Genomic DNA, 22,758 nt, shown 5'->3' with positions numbered 1-22,758 from the left:
GTGTATCAGAACAGTAAAAAAAAAAATCCCATGACCTGGCCAAGTCCCTTTTCTGAAGTATTACTAATCTGTTGGAATTGCTAATTGTAAGTGCTTGTGTTCAAAAAGTCTGATGATGTTTCAAATTATACTTGAATTGGTTTTCAAAAAAACTATTACTTTCTTCCTTCAACCTAAACTCAGGTATTTGCCTGTTCCTCTTGCATAACAGCTAGCTGCATTTCAAAAGATCAAAAACCTGAACTCAGAAGTAGCACAAATTTGCAGAAGTTTCTCAAAGCAAGATGATATTAAATTCAAATTCTAAGTGGTCAAGTTTTAACAAAAGTAAGAGGTATCTCCAGCATGTTAACTGGGAAGAGCACTAATTCCCAATGTCACTAAGTTTTTTGTTTTCTTTTATGTAAAGTATATTTTGTAAGGATTTCTGAAAACAATAATAATCAAACCCTCTTTTCAAAGCTCAGCTAACCTAAAGGTTGGTTCATGTTTCCCAGCACCTTGCTAAATTAAGTTTTGCACATCTCCAAGTACAAGTACTCTTTTAGCCTTCAGTTTAAAAGGTTTCCCCTTTAGTACTAGACATAACCTACACAATTCAATAGTCCACATTTCTTGGCTCTAACACTGAAGACTGTTAAAGCTGAACAGCTTCACTCAGGGGGTAACATTTGGAGGGAAAACAAACGTGATATTTAGTTCTCTTTACAAATATTCTAAGTTAGAGAGTGAGGTAGGAGAAACATTTTCCAAGACTCATCAATACTGCTTATATCTTAATAGGCCATTCACCCTAGCACAAACTGAAACATGAAATATTTTCAGGAATAGCAATAAGCAGTTAAGAAAAACATAACAGAGTTAGGTTTAATTTTAACATTAAGGTATAAATGGCACAATATTGGCACTTGATCTTTATTAGAATGAGAAGGCAGTCTGAAGGATGTTCAGCTAAAAAGGAGTCCTGTCACAGTGTCTAGTCACACTTCACAGTCATCTTCATAACATGATATTTTAATTTCAAGGGTAAGTTTCAACATCTGGAAGTTGAAGATTCAAATGTCAAACACTTCCCAGAAAAACTTATTTGAAGCCTTTGTCACTTAGGAAGGATCAAGCTGGGAAGAAACAGAACATGCATGAACTAAAATATCACAGAAAGCCAAGACAGAAGATCATCATTATAAAAAAGCAGCCCCAAGTGAACTAAATACTAGATAGGGAGGAGGTGAGGAATCCAAAAAAACCTAAGGAGCTCTTGAATGAAGACAATTCAAACCAAGGACATGAACCAAAATACAGGTTGTACATATATGACTCCAAGAACAGCAAATGACATAACGTGACAGGAGTAATTAAAAATCATAGAACTTTGCCCAAGAAGCTAAACTATAGTACCTCCCTAAGAAAAAGGCACAGCAAACAAGCCTCTTTCTCCATAAAAAGGGTAATATAATCAAGTGGCAAGAACAACAAAAAACCAAGAAAAATTATTCTAAAGCTGAAACTGGAAATACAGTTCTGAATCTAGAAAAGTTAAGCTGAAAAGATGGAAGATTCAATTCCAGCGTGTCTTAAGCAAGGAAAGAAACCAAACAGAAAACTCATCCTAAAGGTACTAAAGAATTTAGCCAAAGAACAGGATGTTACATTTAGGATAACTTAAAAAAAAAAACCAACAAGCTCATGAAAACCAAGATTAAAATGTCAACACTGCAAAGAAACTGTAAAACATGGTAATTCCAACAGTGGAAGTTTTAAGATTCTGTTTTAAAACAGAATCTGTATGCACTGGATATCCCAGAAAAGGATGCATTCCTTTCTGAAGCATGCCAGGCTAAGCTGGAATAGACAGAACATGGTTAGAGAACCTTTTCCATGCCATATTTCAGGCTGCAACTTCTTCAAAAAGAACAACCACCCGCAGGTTTTGACAAAGTAACACTACAAAAACTTAACTAAAGCCTCATCTGTGACACAAGTAAATTCAACGAAGGAAAAAGAACTGTCACGAAAAGAAGAGCTGTGTGCAGAGTTTCTTTAAAGGAAATCCCTGTCCTGATGAATTACATCCAGCTTACACACACTGCATGGAGAAGTTCAGCTTTCCTAGGTGTGTTTGCTGTAAGATTTTCTCATAAAATCAATGTAGAGGCCCCGAGCAGCTTTATCTGTTACAACAAAAACATGAGCATGTATGTGTGAAGGAAATAGAGGAGGGGTCTTTCCTTGGCAGTAAAGATTCTGCAAGACATCCTTTGAAGGATTTAATAAAGCTCACTATGCCATAAGTAAACTTTTATAAAGTTCACAGACTTGAAAGACACATATATCATGTATGTATGAAAGACATGTACATCATGTGAAGTAGCAGACCTTTCTGTATGAATCTGTCCTGATTTATACAGATAGATTTAGAAGACTGAAAAAGCAACTTGGATATCTTACTGATATCTGGACTTTGGATTATGCCATTTTTTAGGCCTTCTTATATACAGTGACAGACTGATTTAGCTAAGCTGCTTCCCCACATCCACCATTTCTCTCTGCAAGCTATCAATAAACTGCTGAAGACTCTAAACTGCAAAGCATGAGTTCTTTCCTAATGAAGTTGCCAGAGATCCAGTTAACCAGTTGACAGGCAATGATTACATTGCATTGCTTTTATTTTGTTCTTCTTAAAATACAGCCACCCATCAGTGATGATTTAGCCACAGGTCTTAAGAAGAACAGCCAATTCTCATCTTTTAATGGTCTAATTAACCATGTTCATTCAGACTGACTGCCCTGTTCAGCAAATGCAGAATCTATTAGGCTGCATGATTTTTATTTACACCAAAAGACAGGCAGCTGAGACAACCACAGGTATGTGTATTTGCATGGCCAGTGGAGGTGCCACTGTCAGGCTTCATCTTAACCTGACAGTAGAAGCTAATATTACAGGCACATTGTCTGAACAGTTTCAGTGTCAATTCTTTCCAATAAAGGTATCACATCATAGTTCACCTCATACAGATAGGGAATTTTAATCCTCATTCTTTCTCTCTCACGTATGTCCAACAGATAAGGCAATGAAAACAGCATCTAACTCGACTACCTCAGGTCAACTTTCTAAGGTTCTGTGGCAATCCAGGAAGATCAATGACACATGATCTAGGAAAGTAATCCCCTGGGGCTTTTCAAGCAATACAAATATGTTGCCAAATTGTTTCACCTGCTGGTCCTGCAGCTTTTGGTTGCTTAAACCCTCCTCACCATACTAGTGTTTACAACTGTCACACGAATCAAAATGCAAAAGCCCCCAAGGAGCCACCACTGCAGCATTCTCTTAAGAAGCAAAAAGGCCAAGCAAGGCACTGTAAAACCAGGTAGAAAACCCACTAAGTTACTTTACACACCAAATGCAAGCTATTTAAAAATTAAATTCATTTATCAATACAGAGGATCCATCTCTGAGTGAAGAAATCTGCAGAATTTATAGAATGAATTTCCATCACTTTTCCAAACAACATAAAGAACCTAAACAGTACTAATTTCTCTAATGTCATTTTCATTTAATGTCATTTTACTGTGACTTAAGCTATTATCTTTGAGTCTGGCAAATTGGTATTTTCAAATACATATTTTAATTTACTAGTGCAAGGTTATGGTCCTAGAATCTTTATGGCTTTACATAATGCCAGTCTATAACCTAGTCCAGGTCTCCAAATCACTAGACTGAGTCAGTATGTTCTTCATTAATTTATTCAAAAGTAATGGTACCCGTTAAGTGAATGAAGATTTACCTGATTGAGCATCACAGACTGTGCTGTTCCAGTCTCTGGCCTGGACACAGGTTGAGCCACTGCAGGAACTGTGATATTCCTTGATGCTGGCTGTGTTGTCACTGGAATGGTTACAGGCTGTGTTATTCCAGAACTTGACCCAGGCAGCTGCTGTGTTGATAAACACCCAGCGACTGGTCTCTGCAGCGTTTGTGAAGTTCCTGAAACATTCACTTGTACAGACAGTGGCTGCACTGCTCCCGAGCTGCTCAAAGGCCTGGGTGCAGCCTGGAACACGGATGGAACGGGCACGGCACCGGGGCTGGAGGCAGCGGGCGCGTAATGGTGACTCTCGGTCTTGAACGTAGTAATTGGACCTGTTGCAAAGGATTCCAAAGTTATCTTTATGCAATTTTGCAGTCAAATGTTTCCTAAGTGTTGTGGACTTTTTTGCTTTTAATTGCCATATTAGGACAATAAAGTACCTCTACTGGGTGCACCATCCTGTACCCCCCTTCGTGATGAGCTGAGCTTGACTCTGTTCAATATATCTGTCAAAAGTTACATTTATCTTAACTGCAAATACATTAATAGCTTCATTGCTCTTCAAATTAAAAGTAGCATTCATATCCACTAATTAAGCCAACCAAGATTTGACTTATAAATTAGAATACTGTTCCTAAAACAAATACCTGGCAAAACAAACTATAATATGTACAAGTTCAGGTATGTTCTTCCACTCTTCTTCAGTTAAGCTAGTTCACATAAGAATCTCAGGGTTTTTTTTCTTGCAGACAACACACAAATAAGAGTGCAAACAAACAAACAAATTCATTAACATTTAACTTTGCTAATTATAGTGCATTTATTTACTTCTCTTTCTCATATACATCATAAGTTCCCAAATACCAGAAACTGCTACACTAAAGGAAGTATTTTCTCTAAACCAGTAATGACACAACCTGCTTCTGTATTAACAGGAAAATACAGCACTGACAAACTCGGTTTTAGACTTCACCATATCCATTTTATAATGTGAAAGGAAAATCAAGGATCAGCAATCAAAGGAGTCATGCTGGAATTGCATTACAAGAGAACTAATTTCCTTACATATCCTGCATGGTAATCTGTGTCCAGAGCTCTGGCTCGTCAGAAACACCGGGAATTTTTCAATTTTGATGTTTACACCCTAACTAATCCCACCGATATTCCTTGACTTTTTATGTCTTAGTCTGGGGTTTCCAATCACCCCAGAAAGTGACAAAAATATTCACCAAATCAAAATATTTTTCAACTCCCAGATTCTCCATTAGTGTTGCTGACAAGTTTTGTGCTCTGACCTGTGAAAATACGCATATGAAATTAGATTGATTCTCCAGTATCTAACCACCAAGGTTTGAAGTTACTTCTCAAACCAGGGTCAAATTACACCATGTTTTCAAACAATAGATCTTAAGACTATCTACACATTGTGTTTAACAACCTTAAGGCTGTTTCCACGAGCAACAGCTCATTATTACACACTTCTCCAGTTGACAGGTAAACCTAATAGCAGTGGAGCTCAGAAGATCACAGCTGCATTTAGATAATTTAGATCACCTGCCACCTGCATTTAGATCATACTAATAAAAAGCAGCTGCAACCAACAGATTCAAACAGGTTTGCATTTTTTAAGATAGAACAAAATTTCATCCCCTAATAGTAATACTATTTTTACTTCAACACAGCAGTAACTACAAACAAGGATTAAATTAGTTCAGGATTTAGCTCAACACACACATTTTGTGATTGTTAATAAATCTATACCTCACATTTGAATTCCAGAGTGAAATGAAACTAAAGCATTATCTACCTCCAAGAAAAAAAGGTATCTTAAAAGTTATGTCTCACATAGTATAGTCAGACAATGATATGCACACAATTCACATCCTAAAATACAGAGGCAGATTTTACTGCTTTTAAAAAGAACATTTCAGGAAGTCAGTTATTTGAAATTATAGACTACTTTTACATGACTCAACTGATTCATCATAGACCTGATGTGCCGTTTTCCCTCTTCCATCAAAGTGTTACTTGTCCTGCTTAGGTAAAAGAGCACTGAAGCAGCAGAAAGCTGAGACACACACAGTAACATTGTAAAGTAGTAACAAATTACAGGTTTGTACCATCATGAAAACGAACGCAAGAAAGAGGCATAATGTAGGAAAAAGGAGCAGTTGCAGGAAATGATAAAGGGAACAAAGTGTGAATTACTTTTCATCTCAGTCAAAACAATGCTCCAGTACATCAGAAGGGGCACTTGATTCTACATGACACTGTGCCAGCAGGTCTAAGTTGGCTTTTTAACTATTTCCTTCAAATTATCCACGCCAGTCTGTAGAAAAACTGCTAACTGCGCTGTCAGGAAAAGGTTAAGAAAATGCAATGCACTGCATACTTTCAAAAAAAATTAAGAACTACACGTGAGTTTCCATTTGTCATCAGTTTTTCATCTGATCAGACAGGAGCTTTCTCAGGTACACTCTCAGCAGTGATAAGCCAAGTTGAGTTCACAGTGTCTTGCCTGTCGCCGATAACAAACTGAAGCCTGACTGCTGCCAGGTGGTCCTACTTACAAGCCAGAGAAGAACTGAGGTCATTCCTTCTGAGCTGTTTTTGATAGTGAAGTAGAAGATTACAAAGAGGAAAGTTGAGGAGAGGGAAGGAAAAGAGACAAAGTAAAAAGTTATACCGTAAGTGATTTTACCTGTGCATGGACAGCACTAGAGTAAGATGCAAACATTTCAAGTCTCTACCTTTTACCAAAGTCCTTCAAGTTCACAGAACCATACCAAAATTATAGCTTTCACCTGAACTACTTCTATCCTTTGACTACAAAAGAATCTTGAGACTAAAACACCGCAATGAATCTTGGCATATTTGTTGATCCAACATATGCCCAAGTGCCCTAATAATTGTTCTATGCCATGACCTACTGCCAAATATAAACAGCAATCCAGAGGTCTCTGGACCTTCCAGAAAACAGTAAAGGTATTTTTCAGTCTTTCTAGAAGTTTGTAACTGCAGAAAACTTATTAAAATAATTTTAAAATATTCTTCAAGTTTTTAAGAATATGCAGAATATTTTTAAAATATTCACCCTTGAAAACTATTTTCACGTGAAAGAACTTTAATATCAGCCTCAGTATTTCTTTAATATTTAAAAAGTAATTTTCCTCCTTTTCAATCCAGTGTAAGAAGCAACAAACTATCCCAGTGAGCAACAAAGTAAAAAAGTTGCAAGATGAAAGCATTGTGAACTGACTGAAAAGTTACAAACAGTTCCAAAATCCATGCAGCAGAGTGTGACTGACAGCCTAGTTTAACATTTTGTATTGAGATTCCCCACTGCAAACGATACACTTTCAGAAAACAACTCTGAAAATCTTGGATACAAGCATAGGAGAGATGAGGCACAAACTGAGAGCAGCAAACCTCACCAGGCAACGTCTCGTGTATTTGACTGCTAGAGAAACATCAGGTCAAACCTCTTAACAATTGACTACCAAATGGATGCACGCAGAAATCAAAAAGGTTCATTACTAAAATTAATTAAACTAACAAAAAAGCAGTTCTTCTCTACTTACCTGCCAAAGCCCAAGCATAGACAAACAGTGGAATCCTGACACATCTGCTGTCAGCATAACCACCTAACCTCACTCCCTGCACTGCCTGCGTTAGGAGAAAACCACAGAACTTGATGAAAAAACATCTATTTCACAAGGGATGAGTAAACTGATTAATAAATATCTCCTACTTTCTACTTCCCAGACAGGCTTCTAGCATTTTCACATTAATCACTTCTCCAGATTGTGCTTTTATTATAGAGACTTAAGACAGTTACCCAGGTTTTGTCAGAATGGTGTCCACCAACATACAAAACGTGGGGTGGAGAAAAAAAAAGTGACTGTAACAAGAAAACTCGAATTCATGCACATTCTTTTAGCGGGGAGACACTTTCAACTACGTAACTAAATACCAACTATACCGAGAGCAATTGCATGCATGGTTTCAGCATTATATAGACTGACTTTGAGATTATGTTGTTAATGCTAAAACCTCCAAATGTCCTTGTTTTGACTCCAGAGAACTAAGGTTAGATGTAAACAGAACTGGGCATAACCTGGGTTTTAGGATAGAATTTCTTAAGAATTATGATTTTCAGCATGACAGAGATGTACAGCTTTAAGACGTAGAATTTCTTAAGTCTTACTGTTAAAAATTCTATCTTTTCAAACTAAGTTTAACTTTCAATACCTTGAAATATCTGCTTTAAATGATGAAAAAGTTATCTTACATGTAGTAGCTGCCTTCGACCTTGTGATTTCCCCAACAAAGATTGGCTCATCATCATCATCATCGATGTCATCGTCATCCTCCTCCACTTCTGTCACTGTCTTTTGCCATGGTTCCAGCTCCTCTTCTTCACATTCCATAAATAATTCTGCCATCTTGGAACTAGGCAGTAAAAAAAGAAAAAAATTAATAAAATCACACATACCAAAACATTCACTACTTTCATGAAGTGTTTCACTGTTGAGTAAAGAACACTGCACTTGTCAATAATTCCCACACAATGGTCTCCCTCCCTCTCCGTGTTCTGTACAGGTTCAATCTGATCTGATACAGGAGATCTTCAAAGGTTGACGCCGTTTTGATAATTTCTTGAATTCTCATCTTTGTATTAAAGAAAATTTACACAAAATTCCCCCAAGCCCACAAAATATTAACAAAAACAAGCCACAAACAAAAAGCTCCACAACAGCAAAACCCCCAAGCCATACCCAGAACACACTGCAGCGTTCTCATTGTCAATTAGAACCTGATAAAAATATTGCATGGATGTCATTAGACTTCCTCTTGCACTAAGAAAAGCCATGTACAAAAATAGTAATGAAAAATAAGTAGCTTTTGGAATTTAACAAATTATCTTCACATCTCTTATCGCAACTGAGTTTATTTGGTTTTTAAATAAACTGTGATGGCCAATAAAGTTTTCATCTTTCTTTTCACATTCTTTTAACACAATCTTGAAAGTATTTCTGAACAACACAATAAATAAGAAACTGTGCTGTTTCTTTATACACTGTATCAATAATTTAATTTCTAATAAGATCATTTCTAATTTCATACAACCACAGGGCTGTCTCAGCAACAACCAGGAGCAGGATCCAATAACAACAGTGTTTGCTTCGCCTAAGACATGGAGCTTCACAAAATTCAATGTCTTCATTCTTTTGTAAATCAGAGGGAAACAATACAGTTTTGCATGAGGAACCCAAGAGCGACTCTGTCAAGAATTCCTTCTAATCAATGAGCAGTAAAGCACATTAAATTCATCATCAGACTGCTCTGACAAAAAGTGAAGAATATCCAAGCAACAGTTCCTTTAACAAGCCCATAATCAGTACAAGAATATTTCTAGTCTTACTACCAGGCTACTCCCAACAAAACCATTAACAATACTTCCCCCACTCCTGTGGTGATGCAATATTTACCTGACAAAGCTTCACTTCCTACTATTATGCAATGATAGTTCTCTGACCCTTTAACTCCCTGAACCCAACAGCCAGGGCATCAGACCAGCAGTAATGTACACAATTATGTCAGCAAAGACTATCAAATATTTCACATAAGGTGACAAAATCAAGATTACATTCATATCATAAGCTGATATTTCTTAAAATATTTACCTTGCAAGATGAAGAGGGTGTTTATTGAACACATTTTTCTGTACAAGTTCCCCTTATTTTCTCCTTTCTAAAAATATTTCAAGAGCGACATATATACTAAACATTTGGACAAGTTTCTTGCTTGAAAGTATACTTTTGCAAAAGTAAGAACACCCCTCATTATCCATCAACAGTTTGAAAATGTAAGTCTTCAGCACAGACACAGCGAGAAAACTGTCTAATATCTGAGAGAAGACAATTCAGGACAGGAGTAATGAGCTGGTAGATTTGGTGATGGACTGTGGAAATAATTAGTCTGTAATAGCTCATCACAAGGGAGCAGAATCATCCTCTGTATGAGAATGGGGCTGCTGGTGTTGGGACACGTTAAGGCTTGCAATAAAATAAAGCAGCAAAGCTGTGCTCCTTTCCTTCCTCCATCAGCTTTTTGGAGTTAGCCATGGTGCTGGGAAAGAAGAGAACAGGACACTAAAGCAGACTCTTGTACTGGGAAAAGAGGAAGATTATGAAGCGAATTTCCACTTAAAAGAGACAACAGAGGCCATGTGCCAGGTCTGGCAAAGAGAATCAAGCCTAACTCTTTAATTTTTTCTTCTCTGTAGACACTCTTTAGAACAGCTCTTTTGTTAATAACACGAAGTTTAATAGACTTCAACACAAAAGGAAGGACTATTTCAGGGACTTCTTTTATGGAACTGACAACATAAATGAGCTGTGTTTTTATTTTTAAAATGTAGTTTTATTTGACCTCCAGGGAAAAAAAGTAATAAATTATAACATGCGCTCAGACAATGCTTTATATTAAAACACAAAATAGGCACAAACAATCTGTATGTTAGCAGAATTCTAGCAGGAGACATGTGATAACCTCATCTACACTATAATGCAGCTGAATTTTTTCTTAAATATAGTTAAGAGTAATTTGATAAAATAGGCATGGACTTTTAGAAAGTGACAGCAACTGGTGACACTTCACATCTCATTTTATGAATCAGGAGGTACACATTAAGGTATTCTCAAAGGTGAATCAAAATGCAGGGCAGCTTTTAAAAGACAAATATCAAGATTAATTTTGCATCTTCTAACCTATTTTTTTTTTAAATTTTAATGTTATAATTTGAAGCCAAGCTTTCACTGACTTTTTTTTCCTGGGAAGAAGGCCAGCCTAATGAGTTCCCACCCTGCTCCTTCACTGCTTCCTCAGTTGTGCTAGCACAACTTTGCACGAGACTCTGACATGAACTAGGGCAGGTTAAAAATAACCTGGCCCACTAACAGTTCTATCTAACAACTGAGAGGTCAAAAAACCTGTGGCCTGAACAATTAAAACTGCAGTAAGGGGAAATGGATTTGATTGGGGAGGTGTGCAGGAACAGCTCCTGCAAATGGTCTCCACTGCCAAAGCAAATATCTACATCCATTTTTAGAGCACAAGTAGCTTCCAAATTTTTAGCTTATTTAATGTAGAAAATGCATTCTAGGAGTCCTGCTGGCAGTCGCTCTCCAAGACAAAACCAACAGTGAATCCTTCCCCCACTCTCCTCCAATACTTCCCAGAGGAGGTGCAGGCACCAGTATAAGAAAAATAAACCTACTGACAATAGACTTCATCTTCCTCATTTTTTAATATGCATAAACATGTACACGTGTTTGTACACACATTTCCTTAAGGGTAGTCCACGGATCTGAGAGGTCCAAAACTCCAATGAAATGCTATATGTATATACTCAAAGAAAGTGTTTAAATCATTACTGTAGGCTAAAGTGTCAAAATTGTGAACAAGTTCTTTAAAACATTTAGAAAACGTCACTAGACTACACCAAGATACTGTTTTAAAAGGCAACTTTCCATCAAAAACTAAGGGTAGCCATGGAAGTTCATTAGGCAGGCACGGATAACCAACAACCTGCAAAAACACAAGTCCCTGGTACACTATTTAGTTCTTACAAAAGTGATGAACTAACAACTTGATACAAGACAGAGAGAAAATCTGAAATCATTACACAAAACAGCAATAAACTTCTGATGAAACAACTGTATTAAAAGCACTAATTAGGACATCCTTATCAAGGCAATTACCTTTCATCAACTGTAGAAGAGTGCCTTGAAGATGGACAGAAATCAGTACTACAGAAAATCATGGGGCAAATGCCCCATGTATTACTTCAGATGCAATTCATCTGTTCCACTGTTAAGCTTAACTGAGCCTTCCAATAGTCAATATTTGTTTGGATTAGCTTAAAACAACCAAAATCATATCACTGACAGGTAGTGAGCTTAAAGAGTGAGGACATTTACATTAACCTGGAAATTTCAAACTAGCCTGGTCATCTTTCCAGAACAGTATTATAAAATCATAGAATGTTCTGAGTTGGAAGGGACCCACATGGATCATCAAGTTCAACTCTTAGCCCTGCACAGGACAGCCCAAAGGTACCTCAGAGCATTGTCCAAACTATTCTGGAACTCTGGCAGACTTGGTGCTGTGACCACTTCCCTGGGAAGCCTCTTTCAGTGCCCAAGCACTCTTTTGGTGAAGCACCTTTTTCTAATATCCAACCTAAACCTCCCCTGACACAACTTCAGGCCATTCATTGGGTCCTATCACTGGTCACCAGAAAGAAAAGATCAGTGTCTGCCCCTCCTCTTTCTCTCAAGAAGATATTCTAGACTTCGATGAGGTCTCCCCTCAGTTTCCTTGTCAGGTTGGACAGAGCAGGTGACCTCAGCCATTCCTCACATGGCCATTATCTATGAGTTACTCAAATAATGTTTTCCTCCTCTTTAATAACCACACTTCAAATGCCCAGGAAAGTTGTCTTATTTACAACGTAGATCACACAGTAGGCACCACGTTATATTTCTCAACTTCTCACAAAGCCACATGACTTTGCACCACATTAGTTACCGAAGGGTGTGCAGTCCACAGCACCGCCGGGTCTGCAAACAACTGGGCTATTACTGAGCGCTGCATTTGTTTCAGCAGCGAAGGAACAATGACTAAGATGAAACTGCACCTGCACGTTGTAAAAAGCCACGGCGTAAAACAACTTCCCTCAAACCCAAACCTCAACAGCCAGCGCTGCCCTCCCTGCCAGGAGAAGGCACAAGCTCCGCCTAGGGAAGGGCAATACGGCCTGTGCCAGCCCGCCAGCAGCTCACACCGCCAAGCCGCGGCGGTGCCAGGCCGGGGGAGAAGCCGAGTCCCGAGGGCGCTGGAGCAGCTGCCGCTCCCGCCCGCCCGCCCCGCGTCCCGCCCCCCGCGCCGGGTGACCGCGGGGCCCTCGGGCTGCGGGTTCGGGAGAGGCCGCACGCCAGAGCCGCGGCGGGCGGGAAGGAGGCCGGGCCGGCAGCCTCATGCTCGCCGCCAGTGCCCGGGGCCGCGGCGGGCCCTGCACGGCCGGGGCCGGGCGGAGCGAGCCCTACCCAGGCCGCCCCCGCGGGCAGAGCCCCCCGGTGCCAGCGGGGCCCGCGGGCGGCCCGGGGGAGCCCTCAAGGCGCGGGGTCCCCGCTCCGGGCCGCCAGGCCGCGCTCCGACCTAAGATGGCGCCGGTCTCGCCGGCGACAATTCCCCCGCGCCCGCCGCCGCTGAGCGCCGCGCCCGCCGCCCGGGGAGCGCGGCGGGGCGGGCCGGGAGCACGGGGCGGGCTGGCCTTACCGTGCTGCGATCGGAAGGGCCGCGGCGGGGCCGCCGCTCCCGTCCGCCCGGGCCGGCGGGGGATGGGGCAGCGCCGGCGGAGGCGCCTCGCTCACCTCACCGGGGCGCGGCGCCACCTCAGCGCCGCCGCCGCCGGGGGAGCGCGGGCGGGAGGCGGGGGCGGCCGCGGCCCCGCGCGCTGCCTGACGGGAACTGCGGGTCGGACACACCGCGGCGCCCGAGATCGGGGCGGGGCCGCGGGGGGGCGGGGCCGGCGCCATGTGCCGGGCCTCACACCCTGCACAGCACCGCCATATGCCGGCCTAGCACCGCGGCGTAAGACTGCTGTGTGCCGGCCTCATACCCCGGTGTAACGCTGCCATGTGCCAGCCTCACACCCCATACATCATTGCCGTGTGCTGGGCCTCACACCCCAGTACTGCATCGCCGCCATGTGCTGCCTCACAGCCTGATACTGCACCGCTGCTCTGTGCCGGGCCTCACACTCTACTGCAGCACCACCACTATGGGCTGGCCTCACAGCCTGATAGCACGTCACCACCTTGTGCTGGCCTCACACCCTGCGACTACAGTGCCATGTGTCAGCCTCACACCCTGGTACAGCATTGCCATCTGCCAGCCTCACATCCCAGTACCACCCAGGGACTGCACCACCACGTGCCAGCAGCACACCTCGGTACAGGACCGCCGGAACACCGCAGGCCTCACACCGCAGTACCGCACTGCTGCCATGTGCCGGCCTCACACCCCAGGAAAGCACCACCACCACTACCACCACCACCACCACGTGAATGGCCTCACACACTGGTACCACGTGGCCGTGTGCTGGGCCTCATACCCTGGTACAACATCACTGCCACGTACCAGGCCTCACACTCCAGTCCAGCGCCGCTGCCGAGTGCTGGCCTCACACCCAGCCCCGCAGCAGGCCCAGCTCACCCCGCACTGCCCACCTGCCGCCTTGGTGGGGGCACACAGAGTCAGTGCCATACTGTTAAGGAGGCTATGAAACAGTGTCTATACAGGCTGGGGGATGAACAGATGGAAAGCAGAGCAGCCCTACCCAGAAGGACTGGAGTGCTGGTGGAAGAGAGGCTGAACATGACTTGGCAACGTGCGCTTGCAGCCCAGAGAGCAAACCGTGTCCTGGGCTGCATCAAAAGCAGTGTGGCCAGCAGGTCAAGAGAGGTGATTGTGCCCCTCTACTCCACTCTGGTGAGACCCCACCTGTAGTGCTGCGTCCAGCTCTGGGGTCCTCAGCACAGAAAGGACACTGACCTCTATTGGAGGGAGTCCAGAGGAGGCCACCAAGGTGATCAGAGGGATGGAGCACCTCTCCTGTGAGAAAAGGGTAAGAGAATTGAATTTGTTCAGCCTAGAAATAATTGTGGCCTTCCAGTACTGGAAGGGAATTCACAGGAAAGATGGGGCAAGACTATTTACAAGAACATGTAGATACAGGACAAGGGGGAATGGGTTCAAATTGAAAGAGTAGGTTTAGCCTAGATATTAGGAAAAAAATCTTTACTGTGAGAGTGGTGAGGCACTGGAACAAGTTGCCCAGGAAAGTTTAGTATGCTCCATCCACGAAGGTGTTCAAGGCCAGGCTGGATGGGCCTCTGAGCAACCTGGTCTAGTTGAAGGTGTCCCTGACCACAGCAGCAGGGCTGGAACTTCAAGGTCCCCTTCCAACCCAAACTGTTCTATGATTGTATGAAACTTCCCTGCTCAACCATCTAGGAGGCACTCCAGCAGTCACACTTGCACCACCTGAGATGGGACCAAAGCCCCTTCACAGCTGCACCCCCCACACTCACAGCCAGACCAGGTTTCCTTACTGGCTTGGCCTCAAGTTTCCCATAGGAGAGTCTCGGTCTCCCGATCCTTAAAAAAAATTTAATCATGGTGCAATAACTAAATAACAAAATAACAGCTCAAGCTAATGCCTCTGAGGAGGGATGCTTTTATCCCCTCACAGTTCAAGTGCGTGAAAGTCTGGAGGTCGACAGCTCCTGCCGCATCTCCAAATTCCCTCACTCGGCCAGGCCACAGGTCCCTGGGCCCTTCATTGTGCCAAGAGTCAGAAGTTCATGGCCTCTTGCCTGGGCCTTCTGCCCCTTAGAGCTCAACCTGCAGCTGCACCCTGAGCTACCTGCACTGAGTGGATTCCTGCACAACATACCTGGGCCACAGCAGCCCCAGGGCCCAGCACTGTTCTCCCCAGTGGTGCCCCATGAGTTGCTGGTGCTGTGCAGGGTCTGTGGGCACAGCCCGGGCTGGGCAGCCAGGCCTTTCCCTCGCCATGCAGTGGATCACCAGCACCTCCCCCCAGCCGTGTGGCCAAACAAAGCCAGGGACAGCTGTACCCAGAGTTAACATCGAATACAAACACTGGACAATATAGCACACAGCGTGCTGCTGGAATCACCGGAGCAAGAGCTACTAAACTGAGCGCTGTGCAGACTGGAGGTTCATTGTGCACCTGTTTTCTTGTTTACCCTCTGGGTTAAATATCAGTCAAATACATGATTAACTGTCCTAAAGCTTTGCTGAGTAAAACATTCCCATTATTTTCAGTGGGACATTGCAGAACAGCTGGACACGGCCTTACCTGGGCGTTGAAGCCACAGTTGCTGGAGGAAACAGCCCTGTAACACAGTACTGCCAAGAGCTGTGGTTTCACTCGCCTCAGAATTTGCATATGAAAATCTCTGAACCAAAAAGTGACTAAGAAATTCAGTTTTTCTCATGCCTTTTTGTCCATAATGCTGTCTCACCCTGGCCAACATCTAAGAATGCTCCCAAGTTTAGACGGTTTTTTTCTTGGTTTTGTTGTCCATTCTACCCTAATTTAAAAAAAAAAACCACCAAAGTATGATTCTTCCTCTAGTAAAATATGAAAATATTTCTGGTGAATTCTGGCGATAAATAGTGGAGAAGTACATAAACACATGTAATCTGTATCTCAACGTTTTCAGCCCATGCTACTCACAACTTACTGTTATGCTATCTGCCATAGCTGCCTTCAGAAATAATCAATTTATTTAGTGTAAATTCTCTCTCAAATATAGATATTTTTTCAGATGAATAAGTGAAGTGTCCTCCTCCTTGTGAACTTAAGCTCTGAAGATGTAACTCCTGTGCTTAGCCTGGAAAATATTCTGTACCTTTTAACTAACATCTTTAGCCTTGAGATGTTTCCAGAGTACTTTGGAACCTCAGAGAAGTGAAGAAAAAACCCAACATTAGTAATTAAATAATTGCTGCTTAGTGATTATGCCATTAAATAATTTGGTTATTACACTTTAGTAGTTAAACAATTACTAAACTGTGCCCTTCTGCCAAAGAAGGAAGAAAAAAGGACAGAAAAAAATATTCTTGGTATTTGGCAGAAAATGGGGCAAAAGGATGGAAACCAGAGAGTGCAACTTATTTTAGACCCAAGTGACTGGGATATAGTACAGTTGCTTGAAACACATATTTTCAACTACTAATTTACCTACTCAGAATTTGTTGCAGGTGTTTATGTTCCTTCTAAAACAAGATAAATGTAAAGACAGTATTAAGATTACGAGGTAAAACATTGAAAAAGTGTGAAATAACAAAAGTAAGACCAACTCTGCACACTGATTTTATTAAATTTGTGCATTCCAAAGGTGCACAATTGCCTACTGTTCTGCAGAACCCCTGTCTAAGTCCTTGGACAAATTGGTTTGAATATCACGATTACACGATCCAGCAGAGCCACAGAAGCAAGCCAAAGTTTACCGAGTGAGAATTAATAAGCATTCCTAACTGGGAAACACAAATTAATGAGGGAGAGTAAATAGCCCCCATAATACAAAAAACTTACTGAGAAAAGCACAAACATATGATACACTGTAAAGAGAAATGTAGCAGCAGCTGATTTGAGAGAACCCTTGTATTTCCTGCAGGCATGCAGGCATGCACTCTTGGCTAGAGCAGTACAGCTAAGCCTGAAAGTTAACTAGTCTGAATTACTTCATCCTAGACCTACTGGCCTGTGACTTAATTACTAAAGAGACATTTCTTTCCCCCCAGAGAGTTATTGACAGCAATCTCATGAGTTTCTGGGGTTTTTGCCTCAAAAGCGCAGTCTGTGCCAGAGAAATCAATTGATTGCAGTCTCTCTCAATGGTCCAAACTGCTTCTATTGCTTGCTGTAGGTTAAAAAATACCTGAGGGAAGCACTGCTGAACTACTGTGACAAATATACCTAATGATGATTTTTTAATTTATTTTTATTTTAAACTGTACTGACTGAGTACTCCATGTTGTGTCTGGTCACTATTAGAATGTGATCTGGGAATCAGAGTGCAATTGTCTAGTTCTGATTTTACACGTCAGTAGAAAACCTCTGACAGTGGGGAGGTCTTGCTCATTAGCACTGAAGTTATGGGTTTGTTTAATATTGTTTGTTATTCTTAGAGACACTGCACATAGAGCAAGTACCAACCCGTATGACTGTGCAATTGGAGCTGCTGCCAAAACTTTATTAGGATAGATATGTTCAGATGGGAAGCCTGTAACTATGAATGCACAAACAGATACTAAATGAACATCTGCAAAACAAACACTATTCAACACATGTGTGGTTTACTGAAGTATTCCATAAGGTATGCTTGTAAAATTGATTGCATTTAGTCTGCTGTGGTTTGTTGTTACAGTATCATACTTCAGGAATTTGGCACAAGTATAAACACTGAGGGGTGATCTAATCTGTTTATAACATTATTTCATAATGTTTGTTAGGCACATATAACATGTTTATAGTATCCTTATTGAGACAATATGAAAAGTCTCAAACATGCAACCCTGAAAAAGGCATAAGCTTCCAGTCTTTTAAACTTTAAAAGAACGCTTTTGTAAACCCAACCCATTGTCTTTTTAATAACTTCCAACATATCATTCTGCAGAATAATAAAAAAATAGCACCTGGGAGAGCCAGTCTCATCAATGTGTATGTGTTTCTCCTGTCAACATTACTCAGACTCTCAGGTGAGAACACATTCTAAACTGCTTAAAGTTACAAGAAATGTTTGACTTGGATGAGCAGTATCAGGGTGAAAGTGGCTACAGAGCCATCACAAATCCAGTTTGTTTATTTGGAAGCAAAAGAAAAATAATTCTTTAAAAAAAATTAATTTCTAGAAGCTTTTCGTGGTGACATTAAGTTAAAATAAATTTAGTAGATTAACATAAAATAAACAAGCCTTGCAATAATTTAGTTTTTATTTAAGAAATTGATTTTAGAAAAATGGTACTGTGTACATCGATTTGTCTGTTGTACTTGCTCAGTTCTCAGGCGAGGGACACAGGGCACACACCTTGTCTGTTGGATTCATTTTTATCCTTCACCTTTGAAGAAATTCAATCCTAAATGTCTCCTACTGTGTGTAATCCACATAGTAAAGAAAATCCAAGCAAACAGCTACTTGATTTAGCCTTTGCATCCCCTTCTACTCAGTTAAGTAATTGAGTAGTAAGAACACTGTTCCACTGGGTTGATGCCAGACATTTTTATATTGGCAGAAGCCTTAACTAGCACGAAAGGTGACATAATACCAACGCATCCCATGACCTGGAGACTCTTGCTGAAAAATTACGCTCCTGGGTAAAGTTTACAGTCATGTCTTATTGACAGCAATTGCCAGGTCATACTGACAACAGCTGCACTGCAAGAGTCCTACTGCTAGATTGGTTTCCCTCTCTCACAAGCCTTGTCAGAGAAAGGAAGGATGTTGTACATTATTTTGCCAAGATATTGTAGTTCATTAAAATATGGTGAACAGATACTCATTACCATGTGCCCTTGTTAACAGGAAGTGAAAATTCCTTCTATGATGCTTTCTTTTGTTGTGCTTTGTAAAAATTAAACTCATTATGCAAAATATTAGGCAATGTTCCTCTAGGATCCCGCAGGCAAGCCATGTTGCATTAGACAAAAAAAAAAGAGGATAATTCCTTTAAAAAAAACCAAAACAAACCAAAAAAAGCTGAACCAACCAACCAACCAAAAAAAAAAACGACCAAAAAAGTGAATCAAAACTTGTAGAAGTACAATGTTCCAATGCAGCTCTTAATTATTGCAGATAGTACTGGAAGTGATAAATTATGCATTTACTTTGAAATCATAAAATAACTCACGTTGCCTCACAGAGTTGCTATTAGGAAGAATTTAAAAATGCCTGAAGAATAAACATAAAGACATATTAGCTTCTAAGCAGTATTTTCTCATAATCCAAAAACCCCAGACTAGTAAGAATGCAATAAGGAAAGAAAATCTGTTAATATTCCTTTAGTAGGATGTTATTCAGAATTTCTGCTGAGGTATCAGCAGCTCTGGACCAGTCACTGTAAGGAGAGAGTGACACACTTTTAGATTGTTAGATTTCTTTACGTTCTTTAAAAAGTAATCATGTATTTGCCCTGCAGTTTGCGTTCAAAAAACTAGAACTGAAACTGATTTCTTGACACTGTCATCACATCTGTAAAACTTGTCCATGAATTCTGAGAAAGTCTGTGTCAATAACTGATTTCAGTTGATCAGATTGGGTGACAAAACAGAAAACAACAGGGATTGCTGTCTTATCCAATCGCCAAATAGTTACAGTCTGCAAAGGGAGAACTCTTGTTAGTCCTGGGCTCAGCACTTCCCATGGGTCTGATCTAATCTCAGTTTTGCAGGGTATTTGGGGTGCTCTTCTCTCATTTACCTGTTCCACTTTAAGAATGTTAAATGTCTATCTGAACAGGGATTAAAAGCCTAGGGTGCCCCACCTCCCAAGTTCCTGGTTTACATATCAGACTTGAGTCATTCTGGCTCAGCAAACACTGACATGAAACAAAACATGGATGTTTATTCCAAAATCCCTACTAAAAATGTCATCAAACAAGAGAGGGAACCAGGCACAGGTCTCCTGTGTCCAGTGCTTTCTCCCAGATGAGTGCACTAGGGGCTGGACTTCTGGATGAAAGGCAGCATCGCTTCCAGTTTCATTTTCTTGCTCATGAGTCTAGTCAGTCATGTGCTAGGGGTCTGCATTCACATGGTTTTACGAAGTTTAGGAATCAGCAGAACAAAATGTTGTCCTCTTAAACATTCTACTTATTTCAGGTGACTGTGGTATCTTTGCCTTCCTTTGAATTGCTTTTTTTCCCCCAGGTTCTATTGAGAACAGTCTCTAGAAGATTAGGATTTTCTCTTCAGTTTTAGAAAGTTCCTCGGTAGCATATGAAAGGTAACTGTAAAATAGTAGAACTATATCTTTTTTAAAACCTTTTTTAAAAAAATGATTGTGCTGATTTCTGTTGGAGGTTTTTTGGGTCATGAGTTTTCTGATCCACTGACTGCTATTTATGTAGTCTGAAACTGTCCAACAGGCCTCATATCTACACAGCTATTTCCTTTTTGCCTCAATATTCAGCAGTCAACTTGTTTATCTTTCCTTCATGCTCCCTCATGTTGGACATATAGTGTTCTGAGCAGGAATATTGTACTTCTTCAAGAAAAGTTACAAAACAAAGTTGTAAGCAGCTTTGATAATATCAACTGGTTTAGAGTTGATATTATCAAGGCTCTTCATCTTCTCCAGATTCTTGAATATTTGGTCTTTGACTAAAATTTAGCCAGTTTATAGTTTCCTTGCCAAATTCCAAAGCAGAATATATGCTTCCTACCTGGACTACATGCATTTGATAGCCTAGAGTAGCTTGTACTTCCACCAAAATCCGTCTGAATGCCATGGTCAAGTCACTGGTGTTAATAGTGACTTAACTCTGAAGCAGACAAGGTAATCATTTTCTGTGAAACATCTAAGGTGTTCTAAAAAGCTTGTCAGAAAATCATACTTTTCATGTAGAATGGAATTTCTTAGTTAGTCCTTTAGATTTGAATAGTAGTATAAGTAGGACGTTAAATCTGGTAGGAATGTCTATAAGAAATTATTTTTTAAATGTCATTTCTTAAAGATTAAACTTTCATTTGGCTTCTTAGAGGTATTTAGCTTAGTTTACTAAGGAAAGGAGATTTATGCAATCATAGCACATGTACCCTGTTAATAGGTTTTGAGCACAGAGGCCAATCTGAGAAAAATTTGATAAAATGGTAGATACTCCTTTAAAGTAATTAAAAGCTTCAAATTCCTGTAAAAGTAATGCTGGGTAGAGAGTACCCAGGATGAGACTTCAAATGAAAAACACTCACTCTCTCCAGGAGAGAAATCTGAGAAATGCCACAACTGTGGCTTCCATCAGTTTGCAAGCAAAAGCCAAGTTTCATTTGTTGTGATTCTCACAGACCTGAGTGAACAAAGGGAAAGCACCTTTATTATCCCAGGAACTCCTGAACTCTGAGGGCAAGGATGGCCCAGGAGCAATCAGTCTGAGCTGCCTCCCAAAGCACAGCAAGAGTCCAAGTGACACTCAGTGTGTCATTCTTTTGTGACATTTATTAGCTGTTTTTCACAAACAGAATTATTCTGCTGACTTCTGTATTACTTTTCTGAGTCTCTAACTAGAACTTAAAAGTTTTGTTTTGGTTTTGCATTACACAGCATATGGAAGAGGGAGGGAAGGCAATTTCTGTGCTAACCTCACTTCAAGCTGAGTATCTTTGTTCTATTTCCTTTTTCTCAACATGCTGTAATGCTCCATTTCCTCTCAACATGCCCTATTATTATCCCTGTTTCCAGGGTTGCATAAGTGCATAAAACTAGTAAAAACAACCTTTAATTTCTCTCTGCAAATTCTGTGTCTGGCCAATGTTGCTTTTCATCCCAGCTAGAGTGAAGAGAATAGTTGAGTGTCGTAGACTCACAAATGGAGCAATGGTAGCAATGGAGACCAACCCAGCATCAGAGCCTGCAGCAATAAAGGATTACAGAGTTAAACAACAGTTACAGGAAAGCAAAGTTGGACACTCACAATTTTGGTCTTTGAGTGATGATTTACAGAGAGAAACTGGAATTTCATATGACAATGCAATTAACAGTATTGCTTTGGTACCAGCTGAAAATTCTTGTGGCCTGGGACAACAGAAATGCCTTCTGGTGTTAAAAAAGGCTAAAAATTACCTCTTCATTACATGAACAAGCAATATTAAATCACAAATAACATTATGGCAATAAAATCCATCCTAACAAAAAATACAAGTGAGCAGAGACTGCACAGAATTCTTTCAGGGATCTTGATCGTAACATCCTCCATCCCACATATTTCTTACAAATGTTGTTTTTATGTGCCTGCAGCAGACATTTGCAGGGTGATTTCCTTAATTATGCTACTATATTAGTACAAATCTATGTGCAGTAAAAAAATATCTTTCCTAGACCTTAAGTATCTATCAGCACACTGAAGCCCTAAACAATTTGTGGTTTGCAGTTAATTTCATTGTCACAAACAAAACATGTCAGACTAGTAGTTTTCTCTGGTGTCCCACTCCTAGTCTATGGTTTCCTGGGGAATCATTAACAATGAATCTGTCAACTGCTCTGCTTCTGTTTTGACAGGTGGAGTACAAATATTAAACTCCTGCAACAAACAAGATACCTATGTGAATTTGACATAATTTTAAAAATTTGTG

At 40.9% G+C, this 22,758-nt stretch overlaps 1 protein-coding gene across 1 annotated transcript in view; it reads right to left on the bottom strand.

Annotated features, from left to right (window-relative positions):
- The window catches only part of ZNF280D (zinc finger protein 280D), a 42,058-nt gene extending 28,813 nt beyond the window's left edge, over positions 1 to 13,245 (bottom strand). The window contains exons 1-5 of the mRNA XM_017827450.1: positions 13,155 to 13,245; positions 8,101 to 8,261; positions 7,391 to 7,475; positions 4,250 to 4,315; positions 3,786 to 4,141 (exon numbers count right to left, since the gene is read on the bottom strand). Coding sequence (XP_017682939.1) covers positions 3,786 to 4,141; positions 4,250 to 4,315; positions 7,391 to 7,475; positions 8,101 to 8,178 — 585 coding nt within the window. The 5' untranslated portion in view covers positions 8,179 to 8,261; positions 13,155 to 13,245. The remainder of the gene's footprint in view (positions 1 to 3,785; positions 4,142 to 4,249; positions 4,316 to 7,390; positions 7,476 to 8,100; positions 8,262 to 13,154) is intronic.
- Between the last annotated feature and the right edge of the window lie 9,513 nt (positions 13,246 to 22,758).

The sequence above is a fragment of the Lepidothrix coronata genome, unplaced genomic scaffold (assembly GCF_001604755.1).
Source record: "Lepidothrix coronata isolate B3197 unplaced genomic scaffold, Lepidothrix_coronata-1.0 Scaffold140, whole genome shotgun sequence".
Classification (NCBI taxonomy): domain Eukaryota; kingdom Metazoa; phylum Chordata; class Aves; order Passeriformes; family Pipridae; genus Lepidothrix; species Lepidothrix coronata.
The sequence above is the reverse complement of the archived record's forward strand: the minus strand, read 5'-3'. Positions and strand labels throughout refer to the sequence as shown.